Raw genomic sequence first — 26,570 nt, forward strand, 5'->3', positions numbered from 1 at the left:
TGAAATACGGTCTAAATTCAGCAGCTGTCCTGATAAAAGCAAACCTTTGTCACAGATTGTTCTGGGTGAACTGTAAATATAGCAACACATTAAGAAGCAAATACGGTGAGGAAGACTAAACCTGCCAACTTTCATTAATGCAAAATATCACCAGGTCAGGATCATAAGATATGATCACAAGACATGGTCACCAAGCAGATGTTTATATCTGAAAACAAAAAAAGTAGTTACCGTTAATGGGGCGGGGGGGAGGGGAGGAGGGATTCTGTGCATACCAACCGATTGGGGGCAGGTAAAAAAAAAAAAAAAAAACTCAACAACATATTTCATGCCAGCCTGGAGACTGGACAATGTTTACCTCTCTGGAATTCACGCAGTCTTGTGGAGTGTAAAAAGAATAATGATACAGCTATTATAACTGCAAAGCCTTCCAACGAAGCGTTCATTTAGAACTCTTTAAGCCAACTATTGATCATCTGTGTTGATGAGGGAAGGCAAGGATGAAAGAAAACACAGAAAATCCCATATTTTATTTTTCCCACTGGTTTCTATTTTATTTATGAGCCATTCTTTCCAAGGGCCATTTCAAGCACTAGAAGTGATTTCAGTTCTTCTCCTCCTTATCTCCGCCACCTTCGCGTAGAGGTGCTAACAAGCTGGCATACTCAAATGATGGAAGAGGTCTACCAGGAAGATGGAAACTTAGATAATTTAGTGGAGCCTCTATCCCTGAGAATCAAAAATTAACTGCCACCTTCCAAAGATCATTTAAAATATCCATTATACAGCATACAGCATAACAGACTATTTTTGACTCTGAATCTTTTCTTCCAACTAAATCTATTTAAATAGTCTCCAAGGTCGAATATCTGGCCATTCCTTTAAAAATATTCTTTCCAAAAAAGATAAATGGCCTTCTTTGGCATTTATACCAATAAAAATGTACTTTTTCTATCTCCTCTTACCACACAGACCTTACTTTCTCTAAATAGCCCATCGCACACATTCATCAGTAAATTTTGCTCAGTATACAAATATTTTATGTATTACAATACATGGCAGAATGCAAAACTTGCAAATATTTATTTTTAGACATATGGGAAAAAAAGCAATTAGAGCTAAAAATGTAAAGAATGAAGAACTCACTTAGCAGCAATTACATTGGACATGGAAACTGTTCCACCATCAAACTTTTATTCAGATGCTCTAGAGCATATTAAAAGATAGCACTTGCACACAGACAAAAAATTATTATTTCACAACTGAAAAAGTCCAATCACTCTAAACAACATCTGGGGGTCATTAATAACTTACTCTGGAGCTGAATTAGCCAACTAATAAGTGGCCTGACTCAGAATTCCTAAATATCTATTTTTGAAGAAAAAAAAAAGAGAGAACAAAAACAAAACATAACACCATGACTTATTCTTGCAAATATGGATGTACTCGGGGCAGTTTATGTGAGTGTACAAATGTGTGTGTGCATGATGGACAATTTGTGTACACACACCAGGCACATTCTGTTCATGCATTCATCACTACTTCCCCTTAAGTGGGGTCCTGCTTTTGTTTTGAGGAAGTTTAAAATTGTAATACTGAGCTCACTCGCTCTGTTCAGAGCTGTGTATATAATTAGCATATTTTTCAGACTGGTAAGAATCTGACATAAGAAGCATCTGAGAAGATTCTCATTCCAAACTACTACAAAGCCTTCCGTAGCCCCATAACACATTTTAAGAACAGGCATACTGTTCAAATATTCCAGTCCGCAGATAAAAGAACTAATAATTTTACTGCCACACAACCCACTGTACTGAAACACCCTAAATATTTATACTAACGGGAGTTGAAAACAGTACCAGAGGCCAATGCCAAAATATTGCTTCCACTCATTATTAGCAACAGTCTTTGGGAAGACAGATACCAGAGAGCCAGCACCTTTCTAATTCACTGGGTCCCATCATGTGGTCTGTTGTTATAGGTTTCATGGGGTGCCAGGGGAATGGCTAGCTTACGTGAGGCAGGGTAAAACCATCTTCAAGGCAATCCATATTTACTTTTTTTTTTTTTTAATGTTTCTAAAACATCCCCCCAAAAAAGGATGGAATTTCAATGATTGCAAGCTTCACTTTCTTTTTCTTCCACATTTCAATGCTTCCGGGAAGCAGTGATCTTCCGATGGATGGCAACTTACAACCCTAATTGGTGATGATTTTATTCCTTAGTGATACATGCAACCATGGTGTGTCTTACAAACAATGTTGTTTTAAAACCAGTTGCCAAGAGTAGATTCTGATTCTTGAAGACACTGTGAGTGTCAGAGTAGAGCTGTGTTCCATAAGATTTTCAATGGCTAATTTTTTGGAAGTAGATTTCCAGGGCCTTCTTCTGAGGTTCCTCTGGGTGGACTCCAACTGCCAACCTTTTGGTCAGACCCTGAGCTTTATTTGTTCACACCACCCAGGGAATCTGATGTTGTCTTAGATTTGATGAAATATAATATCTAGCTGTATGGTCTCTATCGGGGGCCAACAAATTTTTTCTGTAATGGGCCAGATAGTAAATATTTTTGGCTCCGTGGGTAATAGTCAACTCTATCATTTTATTGCAAAAACAGTCACAGATGAGATGAAAAGGCATAATCGTGGCAGTGTTTCAGGAAAACTATAAAAACAGGCAATTGACCTAGCATGGCCCGCAGCCGTGGTTTGCCATATGTAAACTAGATTGTCAACAGCGCTCTGACTTATAAGCACAGCCCCAGAGAACGGAACCTCAGCCAATGCTGAACCTGCTGAAGGCAGAAACCCTGTCATACTCCAGTTTCTTCCCAGTCCCACAACTTGCCCACAGCAGGTGCTCAACATCTGCCAGATAAGGTTAGGCTGAGGTGACTAACCATGTTTAAAGGCATGGGAGTCACTAAATGGACACCGTTTAGGACAGAGAAGCAAAAACTCTGCAGGTGAATGTGAAAAACGTACCCAGCTATCCCTGAGGAGCACTGCTTTATATATTTGACAAAAGTCCCAGGTATTTCGAACATAAGTCAGATTCTTGTAATCATTCTTCGAATTCGAGTAGTTAAGAGACTACTAAAAAGAGCAGCTGAGCACACGGTTAAAGGGCATGGGCTTTGATGGACACAGACCTGGGTTTGAATCCCAGCTCCACCACTTAGCTAGCTCTGGCGGATGACTTCCTTAAACAACTCAGAGCCTGTTTTCTTATTTGCAAAACAGAAATAACAATACCTACCTCAAAGTATTGTTGTGAGATTTAAATGAGATAATGTATATAGTAAGCGCTCCATAAATATTAGACAAACTTGTCCTCACTAAGTCTTTCACTGAAGTGATTATGTATCAGTCAGGGATACAAACTGTATTTAGGCACATTGCATTGGGCAAATCTGCTGCCAAAGACCTCTTTAAAGTGTTGAAAATCAAATACGTCGCCTTGAAGACTAAGGTGCACCTGACCCAAGCCATGGTGTTTTCAATCGCCTCATACGCATGCAAAAGTAGGACGATGGATAAAGAAGACCGAAGAAGAAATGATGCCTTTGAATTGTGGTGTTGTCGAAGAATACTGAATACACCATGGACTGCTAAAAGAATGAACAAATCTGTCTTGGGAGAAGTACAACCAGAATGCTCCTCAGAAGCAATGATGGCAAGACTATGTCTCACATGCTTTGGACATGTTATCAGGAGAGATCCTTCCCTGGAGAAGGACACCATGCTTAGTAAAATATAGAGGGTCAGTGAAAAAAAGGAAGACCCTCAACGAAATGGATTGACACAGTGGCTGCAACGATGGGCCCAAGCATAACAATGATTGTGAGAATGATGCAGGACTGGGCAGTGTTTCATTCTGTTGTACATAGGGTTGTTATTACTCAGAGCCAACTCGACGGCACCTAACAACAACACGGTGCCTGGTACGTAGTAAGCCCACAATAAAAGGTAGGAGCTGCTGTTACTTATTTTGAACTAACCAGATTTCTCAGGAAATGAGCTGTGCTTAGTTAAGGAAGTGAAATGTTTACTGAGAACCATTAAGAGCAACTCTGTGTGTCACTAATAGAATGTAAGCATGTGAGAACGGAAAGGGATCTCAAAGATCATCCAGTCCAAGGTTCTTAATCTAAGGTTCCACACAGTCTATGACTTCCTAGAAATATATGCAGAATTTTCTATATTTGTTTGATATTTTAATTCTTGCTAATAACATTATTCAGAGCCATTATGATGATGATGATGTTTGTACACATATTTTTATGAGAAGATTCATAGCTTTCATCACATCCTCAAAGGGGATTACAATCCAAAAAAGCTCAAAAACCTGGTCTAAGCTTCCGTGTCACATACAAGACATCCGAAAGAGGTCCAGACAGGTTAGCTCAGCTGTCTAAACTCTCTTATCTATTTAGGGTGAGATTCTGAACTCAGGTATCCTGACTCCCAATCAAGTGTCCTTTTAAAAGTACATTATCCTTTTTTCTTAATTTCTCAGTAACTAATAGCATTAGAGTATATCCCTCCTAAATAATATTTTTACACTTTTACCTAAGACTAGGCCAAGCTGAGTCTGTAACTGTTCCAAGGACATAGCCTGTTGCTGCTTCTCAGCACACTCTAACACTCGGATCCACCACCAGAAACCTCTGGACACTTCCTCCTTAGACCTGAAGAGAAGCAATTAAGGAAGGAGGAAGCTGCTGGTTATAATTACTCTGTCAACTTCCATTCTCTGTTATCATTGTCACTGACTTCAACTTTAAGCATTCTTACAGGACTGAGCCTCAATTTTTAGTGTGCAAAATTACTCAGGAATCTCGATTCAAATGCTACTAACAGGGCATTACTCATTCAAATTTAGCAGGTCTGAGGTAGAATTGAGGAGCTCTGGTAGTGCAGTGGTTAAAGCGCTCAGCCACTAACCAAAAGGACAGCAGTTCAGACCCATCAGCCGCTCTGTGGGAGAAAGATGTGGCAGTCTACTTCTGTAAAGATTTACAGCCTCGGAAACCATACAGGGCAGTTCTACTCAGTCCTACAGGATTGATATGAGTCAGAATCCACTTGATGGCAGTTGGGTTTTTTAGTTTGGGGTAGAACCCAAGAATTGGAATTTTTAGGAAGTTCTTCAGGTGGCTAATGCGGGTGTGATAATCTTTGCCTGAATTCATTTTCCAGCCTAAGCTAGATGTTCACTGAAGAATTTCTTTTCCTCTTGTGATTTGGAGTCGTGCAGAGACTTTGGATCTTTGTTTTGAACGCTGGTTCTCACTGTCCTCCCTCATCTGTGACTGCGGAAGGCTCGGGACACAAGGACACAAAGCCCATATCTGGCGCTGACTATTGCTTAGAAGGAAAAGTATTTTGGAAACAAGAGATACCTGAAATCTACCCTAAATAAATCATCAGAAATGCTGATGGTTTTATACATAAAGATGTTCATCACAGTGTTGATTATACACTATACAAAAAACAACAACAGAAAAAAGGCCTGGAGGAACAACATAAAAGAGGGAGATTATGTACGCTATAATAAATTCATTTTATGCAATTATTATACAACCATTAAAACGCCATTTATAAAATGTTATAATAGTATGGGAAATGTTTATTTTATAATGACACAAGTTTTAAGATTAAAAATTGCATATGTGAAATGTTCTCAAGTAAATAAATAAATAAATATGTATTTTCCAGTGGAAAAGGCTGGAAAACAGATAAACATTGATGAGAACATTGATGATACTTCGGAAGGCAATACAAAACCATAGATGAGCACGTGGCTTTGAAGCCAGACAGACCTGAACTGGAATCCAGCCTGAGCACTTCCTAGCTGTGACTTTGGCCTTAATTACCCTTCTTAGCCTCTCTTTCACTGCTTGTGAAGTGATGGTTAATATGAGCTTCCTTACAGGGAAGGACTAAGCAAGATTATAGGTAAAGGGCTTAGCATAAGGTCTGACATACGGTAGTTACTTGCAGTAGAGTGGCAATTATTATTATTACTATACCCATATTTTCCATAATGGAAATAATTTTCATAATGAGAAAAATGTTTTGAAGAACGTATGAGATATTTTGTTTTCCTCCTTGAAATACTGTACAAAGGGAATGGAGGATTAGGAGCGTTTGGCTAACTGAGGATTCTAATGAATTAGGGTTAATCCTGCAAATGTGACGCCATGCCCTTCAGCAGTGGGATACATTCACCACCACCATTCAACCAGAAGGATGCCATTAAGATCAAGGGGCCAGTTCTTCAAAAAGTTAAACTTAGAACCTCCATAAAAACCAGTTGCCGTGTAGTCTATTCTGATTCACGTGTTGCAGAGTAGAATTGTGCTCCAGAGGGTTTTCTGTGACCTTTCAGAAGCAGGTTGCCAGGCCTTTCTCCCAAGAGGCCTCTGGGTGGGTTTGAGCCACTAACCTTTTGGTTAGTAGTCAAGCGCAAACCATTTATACCACCCATGGACTTGACCCAGCAAGTCCACTGCTCGGTATATACCCAAGAGACTTAAAAGCAGCAGCACGAAGAGACACATGTACACCAATGTTCACTCTAGCACTATTCACAATAGCCGAAAGGTGAAAACAATCCAAGTGTCCATCAACAGATGAATGGATAAAGAAAATGTGGTGCAGCCATACAATTTAATATTACTCAGTCATAAAGAAAAAGGAAGTTCTGATACATGCTACGACACGGGTGAACCTTGAAAACATTATGCTCAGTGAAGTAAGTCTGATACAAAAGGACAAATGTTATGTGATCCCACTTATATGAAATGTCTACAACAGGCAAATACATACAGTCCAAAGTTTATTAGTGGTTACTAGGGGCAGGTGGGAGAGGAAAACGGAGTTATAACGTAAGGGGCACTGAGTTCCTGTTAAGGTTGATAAAAAATTTTTGAAAATAAATATTGGTGATGAGCATCCAACATGGTGGACGTATTTAATGTCACTGAATTGTACACGTAAAAATGGCATTAGATTTATGACACAGATATTACCACAATTTTAAAAATCTGAAGAAAAAAAGATCATGGGCCTAGAATCTGATGTCTGAGTCCCATGTTAGTCTAACCACTACTGGACTGACATTTAGCCACTAACTTTCCTGATGAGTTTCTTTAACCGCCAGTTGACGTCCATGACACTTGTCCTCCCTGTTATATAGAATTATTCAGAGGCGAGACATAGATGACTCAGTAAAGGCCCTTTGGAAACTAGGAGGAACACTCTTCCACATGAAGGCCATCCCTCTCATGAGGTGTGAATAGCAAGGCTGAGGGTGGAATGTGTGGACACCAGGCTGTTGGGAGTGGTGGAGCTGCCTCTCTGAGGCCTCTTCCTCAACTCAGGCAGATGGTACCAGCACTGAGGGAGAGTAAGACAGCTTAATGGGACAACAGTCCCTAGGTTTGTTCTAATCTTGACAGATGTCACCTTCTTTTCTTTCCAGAACCATGGGACGAAATGTATTTTCTATAGCATGGTACCTATTATCATGTACACCAATGTTCACTGCAGCACAATTCACAATAGCCAAAAGGTGAAAACAATCCAAGTGTACATCAACAGATGGATGGATAAATAAAATGTGATGTAGCCATACAATTTAATATTACTCAGCCATAAAGAAAAAGGGATGGTAGTATCATGGCTGTGCTACAGTAAGGATAAATCTCAAAAGAACCAATTAGTACCAGCATCCTTTCTCTTTCTGAAGGGGTGTGTGCGTGGGATGGTGCTGTAGTCAGTGCCCCGAAAAAGTACAGTTTTTGGTACTGTGTGTAATATACTTCTTAAAATATTTGATTTCCTATTTCAAAGGCATAATGTCCATGCCTGGGACTATGAGGAAAATAGTATAACCTGCTAACCCTACATGTTGTGAACTTGTCTCATCCAGGATCCTACACAAAGCCCTCCTGAGAGAGACAGAATGCCTCATCCTCACCTGTAAATAACATGGAGCACTTCAACAATCCATAAAGCATCCTCAGGGCATGAGAGCCATCCGCCAAGTAATATTCCACATAATAAACAGTGTACTGGCTAAGATTTTTCTTTCTGAATACTTTCTGGAATGATTCCAGTCTGAACTGTGATCTGTATTGGACTTGTTCCTAAACCATAAAACTCACATGAATTAGAACCTATCAATGCCCATAGGCTAATAGCCTAGCTACTCTTCCTTGATCTCCACAATGAATTCAAATATCTGGGGGTTAGAGGTTGGGAAAGTCAATGTGACAACCTTTGGATACAAGCTACCATTTGTCCTAACTTAAGGATGTTCCTCAACTTCCTCAGAAAGAACACCCTTCTAGGATGTGCAGATTCCAGGGTCCGTTAAGCTTCATAATAAATTAACAATCTTCAACCAAAGACCTTGATCAGTTTATGAAGAGTGTTTTTCTCATTTGAGTTCCTTGAGTAACTGTTAGAAAAAACCAAGTTCCTTTGAGCTAGACACTTTTTACTTGTGAGTTAAATCAATTGGCAAAAAGCTAAGGCTTAAAGATTGAAGTAAAAAAAAAACTTGACTCTAAGGAAAGAGATAAGATGATGGAAATTTGAAGCCCTATGGATTCTGGCAGAGTTCTTTTTATCATTCAAAAACATATGTTGATACAAAGATGAGTAAGACATGATTCTTACCCCTCAAGGAGCTTAGAATCTAGTGAAGAAAGAGGCAACATAAGGTGTTAACTTTAATACCAAGCAGAAGGAAAAAACTTCAGAAAAATACTAATACCTCAGAAGGGACAGGGAGTGGAGTGCTAAATATGATTTTTCTGAAGCTATCCTTTCAGCCTAGAAGCAGCTTGTTAAGCAGTCAGGAGACTAAGCCGGCACTTCATTCCTCTACCCGACTAAAACCCAGTTGATGCATCCCTCCTTTTCCTTTCTATAGACCCACAGGAAAGATCTAATTTAATAAGGGACCATCTCATATCTCCTTCCAGAGGCTTCCCCTGGGTCCTAACCACAATGAGGTCTGTGAGAGAAGGGCTCAGGAGCATGGCTAAAAGTGGCAGAGGAAACTACCTGTTTGAGCTTCAACATCTATTTTCCACCTCCTCACCTGAAATAACTTCCTCCTTTTTGAATCCTCTCCGTCCTCAAGGTCCAGCTGAAGATCCATTTCCTTCAAGAAGCTTCCTCTGACCATTAGGACTCTCATTCGTACATATGGTAACTCCAGCAGCACCTACAGCTTGAACTCCTCCTACCTTGGCCCTTAGAAGCCTTCCCTTGCTATGTCCATTATATGACAAAGCTTTTCTATTTACAAAGCTTTGGCAGATATCATCATCTCCTCTGAACCTCAAAATAAGTCCTGACTCTTAACTCAATGCTCTTCTCACTTTGTACCAGAAAAGTGTGCCCACTGGGTCAGCAAAAGGTGTTATCTTCCACTTTAGCAACATGCTAGGTCTGTGACCCTGCAGAAGCTACTTAACCTCTCTGAAGTCACTCTTGGGTAAAATGGAAGGTTGTTAAGAGGATTAGATATAATATTTGTAGTGTGTACCACTGCTCCCTGTCTTATCTCACTCAACTTGATTTTCAAGTGTCTTAAAAGTAGAGACAATGTCATATATCAATATCCCAGCAATGCCTGGAGCTGTGCCTTAAGCATAGCTGGTGTTCAGTGAATGAATGAATTAGCACACCAGAAGCATTAGAATGCACCAGTGTTTTTCTGCCCAAATCCCATCTGTTCTTTAGTCCTCCAAGATGGCGACTGGAGAGCCAAAAAGACTATGTGGAGAAGGGATTCTTAGGGAGAGAATTTCTAGGCAATTTCCAAAGGAAGCATAAAGCCCAGATGATGGAATCAAGACCCACGCCAGCCAGCAATGAGATTTCCTGAGCAGGCAGTGTAGCCGGATCTTGTGCCAAGAGCTTGGCTACTCCACCTCCTTTGAAAACCCATTACCAAATCATGGCAAGCGAAATTTAATTTTAAAAAGGGAAATGATTTATGTGCTACAGGAATAAAGAAGTGACAGAAGCAGGAAAGCTTGCATACATTTCATTTTTGAAATTAGACCTATAATTTTTTCATTAAAGAAGGATGCCAAGTTGGGGAAGCCAATAAGTTCTGAGCAGAAAATTACAGCGAGGCATATAATGGAAGTCCCGTCGGCATCACAACTTCATATCTTGCAGAGAGTCCGTGAGAACACAGGGCAGTTTTACTATCTTCCCTCTTCAACTTCCAAATATTCCCAGCTCTTAAAGGGCCCTGCCCTCATATCTCTTTCTCTGATGAGATGGGAAGTCATTGGGAGGTTAGAGGCTGGAGTGTTGAAAAGAGACTGCAGGACAACAACAGCGGAAGTGGGAAGACTGGTAAAATACAGATGAGAGATGATGGTGACTGGCATCAGAGCTCCTTAACCCCACCAGTGGTTTCTAGATTTTGAATCTTTATGATCACTCCTTTCCTGACCACTCCAACACACACCAAATCCTCTATGTAAATCCTACAGAATCTACTGTCTACTAATCACCTAGAGAGTGGTGATCAGTTACCTGTTTCCAAACAACCTGATCTCAGGGAAGACTGAAGACTCTTTCTGAGCAGGCAGCTTAGTGTGATGGTTAAAAGCACAGATACTGATGCAGACTGTCTAGGCTAAAATTCTGGTTTTACTACTTGATAGCTGTGTAATGGAATCCCTGGGTGGTGGAAACAGTTAATGTGCTCAGCTGCTAACTGAAAGGTTGGCAGTTTGAGTCTACCCAGAGGTGCCTTGGAAGAAAGTCCTGATGATCTACTTCCAAAAAATTAACCATTGAAAACCCTGTGGAGCACAGTTCTACTCTAACACACATGGGGTCATCAGGAGGCACAGTCAACTCAATAGCAACTGGTTTTTTGAGCTGTGTAATGCTGCTGTGCTTCAGCGTCCTCTTCTGCAATATGGGAATAGCCATGATACTGACATCCCTTAAACTGATATTTATTACATACCTACTGTCATGGATTGAATCATGTCCCCCCAGAAACGTGTGTATCAGTTTGGCTGGGCCATGATTCCTAGTATTGTGTGATTTTCCTAAATGTTGTATATCCTGCCTCTATGACGTTAATGAGGGAGAATGGGCAGCAGTTGAGTTAGTGAGGCAGGACTCAATCTACAAGACTGGATTGTATCTTGAGGCAATCTCTTGAGATATAAAAGAAAGAAGCGAGCAGAGAGACAGGGGTACCTCATACCACCAAGAAAGCAGTGCAGGAAGCAGAGCATGCGCTTTGGACCCAGAGTCTTCTAGTCTGGGGAAACATTGACGAGAAGGCTGACAGAGAGAGGATGTCTTCCCCTGGTGCTGAAGCCCCGAATTTGGACTTTAAACCCACTTTACTGTAAGGAAATAAACTTTCTTTGTTGAAGCCAGCCACTTGTGTTATTTCTATTATAGCAGCACTAGATGACTAAGACACCTACTGTGTACCAAGTACTGTTCTGGTCCCTGGGCACATGATTGTGAAAAAGACAGACTAGTTCCCTGCTCTTAACAACCTTATATTGTAGTATGGGTGGGAATGGGGACCATAAACACGTAAAGAAACAAATATAGGGGTTAATTTCAGATAGCGATGAGTGATACAAAGACAATAACACAATGGGTGATGGGATAGAGCCAGACTTGGGATAAGTGGAAGGTCAGAGAAGGAGACATTTGAGCCGTTTGTCCAAGTGACAAGAAGGAATCAGACCTGTGCAATCGGGGTAATGCATTCCAGACAAAGGGACAAACAAGTATTTCCGAAATGAACAGATGGTTGTTGAATAGTTTTTAGTAACAAATGATATGAGTATCTGTATAAAAAAATAGGTATGAAAAATGTTCGTGGGTGTCTTTTGAGGATCTACTGTGGACTTAATATGTGGTTAAGGTTGTGCTAGGTGTGGTGGGGGATACAAGAGGGTTGGGTTATTAACACTTAAATAGGATTTGCTCTGCATCATCTAAGTGCTTTTACTGGTTAACTCATTTGATCTTCATAACAACTCTGGGAGGTATAGTCCAGGGCTATGCCCATTTTCCAGCACTGCATCCATTTGCTGAAATATCTTAACTGGTATTCTGTCAGTTTCTGGAGCCTTGTTTTTTTGCCAATGCCTTCAGTGCAGGTTGGACTTCTTCCTTCATTACCTTTAGTTCCTGATCGTATGCTACCTCCTGAAATAGTATAGTGACTCTGTATATTTCTTTCATCTTCCTTTGATGCTTCCTGCATCTTTTAATATTTTCCCCTTTTAATCCTTCAATACAGCAACTTGAGGCTTAAATTTTTTCTTCAGTACTTTCAGCTTGAGAAATGGTAAGCATGTTCTTCCCTTTTGGTTTTCTATCTCCAGGTCTTTGCACATATCATTATAATACTTTACTTTGTCTTCTCAAGCCACCCTTTGAAATCTTCTGCTCAGCTCTTTTACTTCATCATTTCTTCTTTTCGCTTTAGCTACTCAACATTCAAAAGCGTGTTTCAGAGTCTCTTCTGACATCCATTTTGGTCTTTTCTTTCTTTCCTGTCCTTTTCATGACTTTTTGCTTTCTTCATGTATGATGTCCTTGATGTCATTCCACAACTCATATGCTCTTCGGTCACTAGTGTTCATTGCATCAAATCTATTCTTGATACGGTCTCTAAATTCAGGTGGGATATACTCTAGGTGGTGCTTTGGTTCTCATGGACTTGTTCTAATTTTCTTCAGTTTCCACTTAATTTGCATATGCGCAAGTGATGGTCTATTCCGCAATCAGCCCCTAGGCCTCATTCTGACTGATGATATTGAGATTTTTCCATCGGCTCTTTTCACAGGATGTTGTCCATTTGATTCCTGTGTATTCCATCTGGCAAGATCCACATAGTTGCCGTTTATGTTGTTGAAAAAATGAATCTCCAATGAATAAGTCATTGGCCTTGCAAAATTTTATCATGAGATATCTGGCATCATTTCTATCATCAAGGCCATATTTCGAACTACCGATCCTTCTTTGTTTCCAACTTTCACATTCCAGTCACCAGTAATTATCAATGCATTCTAATTGCATGTTCAATCAATTTCAGACTGAAGAAGTTGGCAAAAATCTTCAATTTCGTCTTTGACATTAGTGATCGGTGCATAAATTTAAATAATATATACATATTAACTGGTCTTCCTTGTAGGGGTATGGATATTATCCTATCACTGACAGCACTGTACTTCAGGATAAATCATGAAATATTCTTCTGGATGATGAATGCAACACCATTCCTCTTCATGTTGTCATTCCCTGCATAGTAGACATATGACTTTCCAATTCAAAATGGCCAATACCCATCCTTTTCTGCTCACTAATGCCTAGAATATCGATGTTTATGCATTTCATTTTTGATGATTTCCAATTTTGCTAGAATCATACTTCCTACATTCCACATTCTGAATATTAATGGATGTTTGCAGTTGTTTCTTCTCATTGAGATGTTTCAACAAATGGATGCAGCTCTGGAAGTGCTCACTTGTTTATGCCAAGAAATTTGGAAGACATCTACCTGGCCAACCAAGTGGAAGAGATCCATATTTATGCCTATTCCCAAAAAAGGTGATCCAAATGAATGTGGAAATTATCTAGCAATACCACTAATATCACACACGAGTAAAATTTTGCTGAAGATCATTCAAAAGTGGCTGCAGCAGTATATCCACAGGGAACTGCCAGAAATTCAAGCTGGATTCAGAAGAGGATGAGAATGAGGGATATCATTGCTGATGTCAGATGGATCCTGGCTGAAAGCAGGGAATACCAGAAAGATGTTTACTTGTGTTTTTATTGACTATGCAAAGGTATTTGACTCTGTGAATCGTAACAAATTATGGATAACATTGTGAAGAATGAGAATTACGGAACACGTAATTGTGCTCATGAGGAATCTGTACATGGACCAAGAGGCAGTTGTTTGTACAGAACAAGGGGATACTGCATGGTTTAAAACCAGGAAAGGTGTGGCAGATGACATAAGCTTGCTTGCTGAAAGTGAAGAGGTCTTGAAGCACTTACTGATAAAGATCAAAGACTACAGGCCTTCAGTATGGATTACACCTCAACATAAAGAAAATAAAAATCTTCATAACTGGACCAATAAGCCACATCATCATAAACGGAGAAAAGACTGAGGTTGTCAAGGATTTCATTTTACTTGGATCCATTATCAACACCCATGGAAGCAGCAGTCAAGAAATTAAAAGGCACATTGCATTAGGCAAATCTGCTGCAAAAGACCTCTTTAAAGTGTTCAAAAGCAAAGATGTTGCTTTGAAGACTAAGGTGCGGCCTGACCCAAGCCATGGTGTTTTCAGTCTCCTCGTACACATGTGAAAGCTGGACGATGAATAAAGAAGATTAAAGAAGAATTGATGTCTCTAAATTATGGTGTCAGCAAAGAATACTGAATATACCACGGCCTGCCAGAAGAACAAATAAAATCTGTCTTGGAAGAAGTACAACCAGAACGCTCCCAAGGATGGCGAGACTTTATCTCACATACTTTGGACATGTTATCAGGAGGAATCAGTCCCTGGAGAAGGACATCATGCTTAGTAAAGTAGAAGGTCAGTGAAAAAGAGGAAGTCCCTCTATGAGATGGACTGACACAGCAGATGCAACAATGGGCTTAAGCATAACAATTGTGAGGATGGTACAGGACCGGACAGTGTTTCATTCATTCATAGTGTACACAGTTTCACTATGAATTGGAACTGACTCAATGGCACCTAACAGCAACAACAATGCCCATTTTATCCTCCTGCCCCACCCATGCTACAATATAAGTTAAGAATAGGGAGCTTTTCTGTCTTGTTCACAACCCGGTGACCAGGGAGCAGAACAGTACCTGGCACACGGTAGGTGTGTAATAAATACTGGTTAAATAAACAAGTGGATACGTGTGTACTATGTGTCGGGCACTGTGCTAAGTTCTAACCATCCCCAGACAGCCTCACCTGCAGTCCAAGGAACTTAAATCAGTCTAGTTCTCTTGACAGAATAGAATAAAGGGGATAAGAGAGAATCTTCATTTATCAAGAGGGTTTTTTTAAAAAAATCCAGTGAATATAGACTTATTTTCAGCCACATTCCCCCACCCCTAGTGCTTTTGCTTGTGATTTTCCAGTGACCTGGCTCTTTCCTGTAGTGTGTGTGTATGTTTTTTAATTGATAAAAATATCCATTTCACCCTAGAGAGGGATATGTTGATCTTGCTAATGTAATAGGATATAACTTTCTTGCTTTTCTGGATGAAATGCTAGGTGAAATATTATCCAATATAGACACAAATCCTTTTTTCTGGGGTGAACAAGAGTTTATTGTACCCGTGAGTCCAAATAGTTTTTAATAACCCATTGAGTCCACTCAGCTACAAAAGTAGTCCAGAGTTATTTTAAAATCTCCTTCAAATTCCAAAAATAGAAAATAAATCCACTAATCTTACCATTCCATATATCATGACTCTGTAAATTAATTTACAGTAGCAACATAAAAATTCTTTTCATTAATACCCAAGAGAGATGGTACCCTGGCTTCTAAGGCCTTTGCCCAATTAGGCCTGTTCCCCGACCCTCCTTGTGTCTTACTGTCCTAGAAACCAGGCCCATATGTTAATCATTACATGTACCACAGAGGACATCTGATATACCTCTACCAGCAGATTTGTTTAGGTTTGCTTCACTGTTATACAAAGACCATAACATGCTCTCTATCCCCACTTTCAAAAAAAAAAAAAAAAAACCCAAACCCGTTGCCATTGAGTCAATTTTGACTCATAGTGACCCTATAGGACAGAGCGGAACTGCCCCATAGGGTTTCCAAGGAGCAGCTGAAGGATGTGAACTGCCAACTTTTTGGTTAGCAGCCATAGCTCTTAACTATGGCACCACCAGGGCACCATTCGCACTTTAGCAGTATATAAAACAAGGAGAAGGTACCAAAGGTGGTCTTGGGTAGACCATTCTCTAATGGTAAATAAAATCTTTAGAAAACCTCAAAGCCAAAGGAGTCCTACAAGTGAGATCTCAGAAGATTAAGGTCTTCTGCATAAACAGCAATATACAAAAAGCACATCTCCTTTCCCACTTGGCTTCAATTAAAGAGAAATGTCTGCCTCGTTATCATTCAGGGGATTGGTGGGCATGGCAGGCAGGCAGCAAAAGCCTGCATGTGGACAGAGGCCAGGAACAAAGCCATTTGATCATCGAAATCCACTGTGACTATGAAACCTATTTTGGCAAGGAAAAAAAATGTTTACTCACTTACAAATTCCCATGATCCTTAACAAAACAACTGCCTTTCCTTTCATTTCCAGCAAAACATGTGATGTTTAGAGGGGAAGAGGCAGAGTCCAGATTGTCCTTTATGCTTCGAAACAATTTTGTATGTCCTGAGTTTTCTTTCACTGAAATCCAAGGTTTCACCCCTCTTTTCTTCTGTTCCTCTTCCTTCTTTTTTTTGTGGGGGTGGGGGGGGGGTCTATAATGATATTAGTTCATCCAATGGAAAAATGAAAGTTCAGTGCAGATTCAAGAAAGCATCCTAAGAATAATTGTAGAAAGTAGAAAACTTTTCTTTTCTATTAAGGTTCTGATAAGGGTTCAGGAGCTGTAGGGAAATGGGTTCCTTTGTTGTCCAATGGGAAACCCTGGTGGTGTAGTGGTTAAGAGCTGTGGCTGTTACCAAAAGGTCGGCAGTTTGAATCCACCAGGCGCTCCTTGGAAACCCTACGGAGGCAGTTCTACTCTGTCCTATAGGGTTGCTATGAGTCGGAATTGACTCGATGGCAACAGGTTTGGTTTGGTTTTGGTTTTAATTTCCAAAGAGCAAGATTGTTGTGGATGACTAAAAGTTGTCCAAGGCCTAACACTAATAGAAATAGAGCCCCTGGGAACCTGGTGAGTTGGCTGTTATTACCAGATTGTACAGATGAGGCAAGTGAGAGACCGGCTGTGGCTTGCCCAGAGGCATAGAGAAGCAAATGGTGGAGCTCTGATTTAAACCTGGGCCATTTGCCTCTAAGTCTAGCACCATTTTACTATATTGTTCTCGTTCCCTAGCAGGATATATGTTTTTAATATTGACATAGATATCTTTTTCTTGCTGAAGATCAGCGCTCATGGTGTTCTGCACATGGATCAAGTGGCAACAGGACAGTACCTCTCATCTCTATTCTTTTTGAGAGAATGACCCCATCCCTCCTTTAACCTCATCCCATTCCCTGGTCTCTCTCACACACACACACACACACACCAACTGCCAAAGAACTTAGAATCATGACTTCTTATGTCTCTTTATAACCCAAATCCCAGACCCAACAACCATACCTTAATCCATTTAGTCCCACTACGTTTAAGGACTGATTTCATCTCATTTATGTACACTGGCTCCACCTTACATCGCTCTGATGGAAGCTGGTATCTTAAAGTTATTCATCTATCTAGTGTACTGCCTGTGCCTCTGTTTAGAATTTAGCTGTCAACACTTCACACATGTGAATTCAATCTGTGTGATATTAAGGTAAACATATGCCTTACAAACCGGTGGACATTTTATTGTTCTAGCAGCAAAAAGAGACAAAATGTTTATACGTGTGTGTTTTCTCTACAGCACAGAAAATAACACAATACAAATGAGAGTATGTGTTCTACACCAGAGGAATCAAATTATAAAAAGAGGTAAAAGCAAGGCCTTACATTAGAAAATTCTAACAGGACAGTGGGGGCAGGAATTGTGCATAAGGTAAAGAAAGAAGAATTGCCATCTATACTGTCACTTCCCCATCATCGTTATTACCATCTCATTTCCTAATTGCATACGCAATACAACCAGTTTTCATGGTGCTTTAGTGGGGAGTCCATGGCTTTAGTTTTAAAAATTGTCAATTATCTTGTGCTAAGAAAAGAGCGCATTACCTTTAAGGGCATTATAACTGACAAGATGGAAGAAGGCAGGCAGGATGTCAAAGCTGAAGCTTTTCAATCACCCACCATTAATATGACTCAATTTATGCTTACGTCATAGGTTTAGACATTGCACACTGAGTGCTGTAATCAAGGAAGGGGCTTGAATAAAATACAGTGAAGAAGGCAGACGGTATGCTATCAAAACCCTTCAAGCCTAAAATAACCTTTCCCAAGTAAGGAGGATAAATTAAAACCAGGATATATTTATTCTGAATATCTCAGTGTAAATAAAAATCAAAATGACACTACTATAATATTGGACTAAATGATGAAATTTCATCTATTCTATTTTTCTTTGATAGTTTCTAATCAAACTTTTCATTAAACAGCTTCATAAAATTCCACGGAGAATTTATTTACAGGGACCCATTGTAGATTTTAAAGCCTTAACTTTTATTGTTCAATTAAATCTGTTACTCAGTGGACAACATTAAAAGCAGGGGGGTGGGTTGGCCTGGGCAGTTGAGCAACCTTGTCACACAGAGCAAAGTCCATTTTCAGAGAAGAACCCAGCGGAATGCAGGTAACCCATTGCCATTGAGTCGATTGCAACTCATAGCAACCCTGTAGAACAGAGTAGAACTGCTCCATAGGGTTTCCAAGGAGTGCCTGGTGGATTCGAACTGCCGATGTTTTGGTTAGCAGCCGAGCTCTTAATCACTGCCCCACGAGGGCAGCTTGTAACCTATATAGTAAACTAAAAAAAAAAGCTGTTGCCAGTTGAGTTGACTCTCACTTATGCTCATGGTGACCCTTGTGTGTCAGAGCAGAACTGTGTTCCACAGGGTTTTCAAATGGCTGACTTTTCAGAAGCAGATCACCAAGTCTTTCTCTGGGTGGACTGGGAACTGCCACAGTTTTGGTTAGTAGTTGAGCTATTCGCTGTGCCACCCAGAGACTCCCAAGCTATACAGTGCATGGTGCCAATGTGAGGCCATCTCTGTTCAAGAAGGGAAGCCCAGTTCCAGGCCTAGCTCCAAAGCCACTGCCTGAGTCTCTCTCAGTCCTAGTCTACTAACTCAGATTCATATCCCATATCTGGTAGAGAGAGGATCAGGCCTTTTATAAAACTCACTCAAAGGGCAAGCCCTACTAAGGGTGGTGACTAAGGGCAGAGCAAACATAAGAGAGACCACCAGTCAACCCATGACGAAGGCAGCCATTAGCTAACACAGAGAGTCAAGACATGAATTTTAAAGAATTAGACATTTCTAACAGTTTTCTAATAAAATCTCTTTCTCTATCCTTTAGAACCAGATAAAGCCCTATCTTTTCCATGAAGCTTTCCTTGGCTCCCCCACCTGTTCCATACCTACCCACACCCCCTGCCCCCTGCTAAATTCCTACAGCACTTGCTGTCTGGACCACTCACTGAATATTTAATCATTGACTTTCTCGAAACATTAGTTAACCTTTCAGGTGCATTAATCCTGTCTTCCCCAATTAGATTTTAAATCCTGAAAACAAGCAAGGACATGTTTTATTTATCTTTTGAACACTGCCCTCTCACCCCTACCCATACTCCCATTTAATAGAAGAAATCAAAAAAATATATTAGTTAATAAAAGAAACATTATTCAATCATAGGAAAGCAGACACTGTCCTTTTGAGAAGGTCCTTGGAGGTATTTTATGGCAATTTATGAATTTCATGTGTCAAAGGTGTAGCTGCTAAATGCTATAAACTCTTTGCCATCAGCTCCACTATTCATCCACCTGGTGATATGGCTAATAAAATTTGATTTTTACAGCCTAGGCATACTGTTACCTCAATTACATTTGACCAATTACTGAAGTCACCAAACGTGTTGTACAGAATATATACTGTGTAGAAAATTCATCTGTGGGCCCCCTGGCACCCATGGTAATCTGACAGAAGTGTTTCAGTCATCTGGCAGTGTTTAATATTAGGAACATTCGTTTAATGCTAGTCACTAATTAAATTTATGTTCTTCCACCAACTGTTAGTTGGTTGGAGAAACCCAACCCCACATTTTCACAAACTCTTTAACCCATGTTGATTTCAACTATAGCCAGTTGGAGGTTTAAAAGGGTGTTCTCTGGAAATTTAGATGTGTGATGGAAAGTAGAAGGAGGCAGAGGGAGTTGGAGGGGGTGTTCAAATCAGGTCAAAATAAGCTATTTTATTCACGTAAAGGTGAATTCTATGAGAACTTGAAAAACAAACATAACTAAAAAGAAAAAAAAATCTCTAACATTCTAATTATTAAACTACCCAGCTACAAGCTGTTTAGAGGTACCTGTATTCCAAAACAAAGCTTCTACTCTAAGAGGCTAGAGAGGAAAAACAGCATTAAAATTAGCCATACCAGAACTAAGTTCAGGAAAACATTCAATAGTCAGATGCTTATGTTTGTGAGCACATTTAAAACTAATTTAGTAACTCAACAACCATTGTGATCACTGTTAAATTGGAACTTCTTTCTATTACCAACTCTAGACGCGACAGCTTTGAAACTCAATGACTAATAACTCTCGAATTAGCCAAAAAGGTTAAAAGATTTTGCATTATATTACATTGTGAAACTCTAATTTTGACTACTCTTAAATGAGGGAAAGCATTCTTTCAATCTGAGTCAGGAATTTAGAGATCTGGTAAGCAGCAAGCAAGATGAAAGGGTTGGGAGTAGGGGATACAGAGTAAAAACTCAAAACAGAAATATTGAGAAAGGAAGATTTCTAAATGCTTATCTGGAAAGAGAAGGTTTTTTTTTTTTTTTTTTTTTTAATGCAGTGCATTCATTCATCCACTGGAATAAAAATGTTATTTGTGTATTAAAAATACAACAACAATTATTTCTATGAAGAAGGAAAAAGCTTATTCAAACACTGTTAGTCTGGTACGGATGGGCAGCATTTAATAAACCAGAGTTGTGAAAGACATCTGAAGCAAAACCATTTGTGAGAGACAAAATAAAAAAAGTCATGGCCTTTGGAGCCCAGTGAATTCAGATCATTTTGTTCCCCTTCCTCTCTCTTTTGCCTTCCTTCTTACATCATCTTCTCCCATCCCTTCATCCTCACCTCTCCACTGTCCACATACCTACTTACAAAGTCACTTCAGCAGCAGCAACAGGGCTGCTGGAGTCATGAAAAACAAAACTTGAGAGACTACAATGAACCCCCCAAACCATGCCCAGATCCTTGGGGAAAGGTCAGCCAACAGAATCAAAGAATATTCCAGGTGAAAGGGGCCCTAGGTGCTCTCTAGGCAAGGGGATCTCAACTTCTTCTCCACCCAGGCACCTGTGAGGGATTCAACATGATTCAACACTTTACAGTGGTGATTCCCAGAGAAGGGGTAGGGTGAGGTAGGGGTATTTATGCCTTCATATAGGAATTTCCAGGGAACATGGGTAGTTTGATAAAGCACACCTAGGAGATTCTGACATCCCTATCTAGCCTATTTGGAATGAACGATATGAACCCATCTCTTCAACTAACACCTGAGAAAGTGAAGATAGGAGAAGACTACTATCTTGACTTGCCTCCAGTCATTCACTGCACCAGGTAAGGTTTCCCAAACTGGTGATGTGGTATCTTCTCTCCATCCCTTTCTATCTATAAAGATAAATGACCAGTCAGCTAGACAGAGATCCAGATAAAGATATGTATGCACACATCCATCTTCGGTGGGCACAATGTATAAAGATTACATATATATAAAAAAAAAAAAGTTGCCACTGAATTGATTCCAACTCATAGCAACCCATATATATACATATATGAAAAATTAGAAGCATGGAAATCTATCTTTCTACCTACCTACCTATCTGTCTACCCATCTACCTCTCCACCTTATAGTACTGAAATGGTTACAAGTAGTGCAGTACCTTATAACAGAGAAAAGTGACTGATGAGTTAAATAGAAAAATCAGTATCGAAACAGCCAAGGCCTTTTAAGAAAGAGCTAACGTGAAAGCTTCCTGTCCTGAAGTCCAATTTCAAGGTCAACCTAGCAACTTCAGACTCTATATTGAAAAACAGAGTCTAAATAATAACCGTCTAGCCATGGTAAACAGAGGCTGCCAAGAAGGCAATGACGCCTTGTGCTGCAATAATTTGGGGGATAGGAGGGGTGGGGTGGCTGATTCAGTTTGTGAGAATGAGCATTGTTCCCCACCACTGCTCTTCACAAGAACTGAAAACAACTAGACACACACAAGTTTCATACAGGAAAAAAAAAAAAAGACTCACCAAACTCATCGCATACACTCTCATTTTCTATGAGAGTTGGGTGGTCAAAGGTGTCCCGGCAGTACAGGATCTGAGGATTCTTGCTGACCACCGCAATGCCCCCCAGGGCTAATGCAAACTGGTCCGTTAGAATGGAAGAAGGCTTATCCTGGATACGTTTCAGCATTGAGCGGTACCGGCAGTACTGAGGATAGCTGAGGACTATCACATTCGTTTCTTCCTCGTCCTCCCCTAGATGAACAAGAAAATACTTCCATTACCCTCTTCCCGCCAACAAAGAACTTTCACGGCCATGGCCTAATTTCAATAATTACTTTTGGTTTTGTATTAAAAATGTAATTTTCAATAAGATTCTTATACTAGTTAATCTTGAGCAGAATCTGGCTAATGCCAGCATCCTCCCAGCCCAACCTCACCAATCCATCTTCATAAAAAATGCCTCAGCCTGCCTCTGCAGATCGTCAACTCTTCGTGGAGACGAGAAAAAGCTGGATGACCACATAGATAGATTAGGGCAACTTTTAGGTGACCAGTAAGCAGGGAAGCAGAAAACTGTTTTAAAATAACCTGATCTATTTTGTAAGTGTTAAAGTTATCATGGTAAGAAAAATCAGAACTTTGTTACCTTCTTTGTACTTAATGGTATTGCTCTTATGTTTAATTATATAATCTTTTCAGTGCTTGGGGCCTCTGAAAAGTTATCTGGTCCCCGAGAGACATCCATGGATCTAAATAGCATCACCAACTGCCCCGGTGGTCATTAGTGCTGTTCGACAAATATTTCCTGTTCTCCTTTTGGGCATGTGGAAAGATCATACTCCCCATCCTTTGGAGCTGAGTGGCAGTAAGACTTGCTTTGGCCAAGAAATATGACAGAACTGGGTGGTTGCATTAGGAGCCAATGTGCAATTGACCACACTCTCTTTTTCCCTTTGTTCTGGAGATCTAGAATGTTCCAGATAGTGACTGCTCTGCCAAGATGGGTCTGACAGTGAGAATAATGTGGAGCAGAGTCTCTGGCTGATCCAAAATGGATGTACAGTATAATATAAGCAGAAAAGAAACCTTTGTTGTCTTAAGCGACTATGATTTAAGGGTCATTGTTATTACAGCATGATCTATCCCGATCTGATTGATACATCCCTTTTTTCTGCCCTTCCCACACCCTTACCCCCTATCTTCTAATGTTCCTCAAATCCATCTGGTAACTTGGCACATCTCAGAGAACCATGCTAATAGGACTCCCCAAGCGTCCTTGTCAGAGAGCTCCATCAGAACCAACTCAACTCAGGAGAACATTTCAGCAACTTTAATGAAGCTTCCCTTTCAATGATCTCAATGCTTATTTACACCTCATTTATATTTCATACTCATTTATAAAAACCAGATTCTGCATCTGAAGCCTGAGAAGTGGCAAGCACCCTCTTTGGTGGCCTACAACCTGCACAACGTCAAGCTGAATTTAGGCTTCATGACCCAGGTTGCCATCATTCTCTCCAACCACATACACCATCAGGGCAGTTGCAAACAATTCCCAGACATGTCACTTGCTTATCCGAAGGGAAAACACTCAATATTTCGAGCCCTTACCATGCTGCAGGGAATTGCACAAGACAGTTGTTAAGGATACCAACATTATCATGGCCATCTGGTAACCAGTGGGAGACGAATGAGTAAGGACAGAACGTAATGACAGAACATAACCAGTACCAATGGAAGGTGTGCGTGCAACCTTTTCCGATAGGAGGCCAATACCCAGATGTATTTCTAATTATGTTCACTTAGTTCCTCAGGCTGTAGGCTTCTCCGTGAATAAAGATGTTTAGCTGCTTGCAAGATGACATCTTTTAACAGTTTACATTTCTTAGACTCCTGCCTGGTTTGTGGGTAGCCACATTGTCAGCTGGCATACTCAATTAAAAGGAAATCGTGTTTCCATTGAAGGCAAGTTCCCAAGATATTCCCAAGATATTCCAATTTGAGATTTTTACCTCATTCTGAGACATTAGTTCACCTTTTAGGAGTCCTGATGGCTCAGTGGTTAAGAGCTTGGCTGCTAACGAAAAGGTTAGCAGTTTAAATTCACCAGCCACTCCTTGCAAACCCTATGGGGCAGTTCTACTCTGTCCTGTAGGGTTGCTATGAATTGGAATCACCTCTTAGGCTCAAATCAGTACCTTTAAAGCACAAAACATTTTAGTGGAAATGTTCAGCAAAAATTGCTAGAACTCCAGAGTGTCTAAGCAGTATTTGAAGAAGCAGTCCCCAACCTGCCAATTGTATTATTGTACTCTATTTCTCTATGGAAGACATGGTCGATGAGAGTGCTGGTTATGACCGTAACTAATACCATCCCCTGTATGTAGCAAATACTGTGAAAATACCTGTGGATTCCTAAATTCTTTCTTGGTGGTGCCATTGGCTTTTCGTGATGGAGTGAAAGTTACACCAGTTTTTCCAAATGTTCTTGAAGTGAAATGGAGAGAGTTGTGCTTTTCAGGTTAAACAAGGAAGAAAGGATGGATGTTTCAGTTAGCTTCATGGTAGAAGGTATCATTTGGACTCTTGGGACCACTCAACTTTCTTCCCGTTCCTTAATTCTCCTTTTGTTTTTCTCTGACCATTTTTGCATTATGAGGCCACCCCTAGCCTCTTCCTACTTCTCTATTCCACATGGAGTCAGCTCCCTGGCTATCTTCTGTGCTTGGAAATGACCTCTTTTTTCTCTCTCATCCTACCTCAAAACATTTGTCCCTCTTTGCTTCGTGCAGTTCCGAAAACACTAGCCATCCTTTCTCTTTCTACTAGAAGAAAGACGGGAAGTTTCTTCCGACCTCAATTTACGGAAACAAGTCCTATGATTGCCCGTTCATTCTGGAGAACTTTGAGAAGTTCTGGAGAACTTCTGAACCTGAGCTTGGCTTTTTACATAGACCTACACTAATTTCTTTGGAGCCCTGGTGGTGCAGTGGTTTAAACATTTGGCTACTAACCAAAAGATAGAGTTTGAATCCACCAGCTGATCCTTGGAAACCCTACAAGGCAGTTCTACTCTGTTCTACAGGGTCGCCACGAGTCAGAATCAATCCAACAGCAACAGGTTTGATTTTGGTTTTGATACAGAAATTTATTTAGCTTGGGTTTTATTCCATGTTTCTTTTTTATTCCTTTGTCAGGTTTATGCTTCTATCCTTACTTCTCTTCTTAACCCCCAGGACCTAGAACAAAATATAGGACCAAATTCTTTGTTCCCACTACTTTCCCAGGATTTTTTTGGGTATCACAGAGGACAGCAAATGAGAAAAAGCCCTCTTAACCAAAACTATGAAGGGCTGAGGGCCTGTTTTCCTGTTTAGAAAGCAGAGTAAATAACACTGCTGTTTCTGGTACTAACAATAAAACACTAAAATTTACAAAGCTCACTCCCATAAGTTACCTCTTTTGTTCCTCATAATAACCCAATTAGCATCACACTTGTTAAAATCCCCCAATTCTGAGATGAGAAAACTGAAATTCAGACATCCTAGTTCTCAAAGAACTAAAAGTGATGGAGGTAAAAATTACAAGTTGCTTTAATTCCAAGTTTGATGATCTTTTCATTATGACAGAATGCCTCAATTACTATTATTAGAGAGTCAACTAATTTACAGTATTAGGGATGAGGATGGTGGTCGTCCTCCTTGAGTCTCATTGAGTAAAATAGACTTTTATTTCACAGAGAATTATAGAATTCAGCCAGGTTGTTATGGACTGAATTATGTCCCCCCAAAATATGTTGTAAATCCTAAACTCTATGTCTGTGGTTCTAATTTCATTTGGGAATGGGCTGTCTTTGTTATGTTAATGAGGTAGGATTAGTGTAGGGTATATCTTGAGTCAAGCTCTTTTGAGATATAAAAGAGACGAAACAAACAAGCAGAGCTGAGAGATGAGGGTAGAGACATGCTCAGCCACATGAAGATTGCCCAGCAGTAGAAGCTCAGAAGAGACAAGGACCTTCCTTTAGAACCAATAGAGAAAGCCTTCCCTTAGAGCCAGAACCCTGAATTTGGACTTCTAGCCTCCTAAACTGTGAGAAAATAAATGTATTTTTGTTAAAGTCACCCACTTGTGGTATTTCTGTTATAGAAACACTGGATAACTGAGACGCAGGTATAAGCCAGAATTTTTCTGCTCTGATTAAGTTAACCAGCTGCCATAGAGTCAATGCCCACTCTTGGTGACCCCGTGTATGTCAGAGTGGAATTGTGCTCCACAGGGTTTTCAATGGCTGATTTTTTGGAAGTGAACCACCAGGCCTTTTTTCTGAG

At 40.2% G+C, this 26,570-nt stretch overlaps 1 protein-coding gene across 1 annotated transcript in view; it reads right to left on the reverse strand.

Moving 5' to 3' along the window:
- ARID5B (AT-rich interaction domain 5B) overlaps positions 1-26,570 on the reverse strand; it is a 200,400-nt gene that overhangs the window by 79,692 nt on the left and 94,138 nt on the right. The window contains exon 4 of the mRNA XM_049855651.1: positions 22,261-22,491. Coding sequence (XP_049711608.1) covers positions 22,261-22,491 — 231 coding nt within the window. The remainder of the gene's footprint in view (positions 1-22,260; positions 22,492-26,570) is intronic.

Source organism: Elephas maximus, chromosome 16 (assembly GCF_024166365.1).
Source record: "Elephas maximus indicus isolate mEleMax1 chromosome 16, mEleMax1 primary haplotype, whole genome shotgun sequence".
NCBI classification, from domain to species: domain Eukaryota; kingdom Metazoa; phylum Chordata; class Mammalia; order Proboscidea; family Elephantidae; genus Elephas; species Elephas maximus.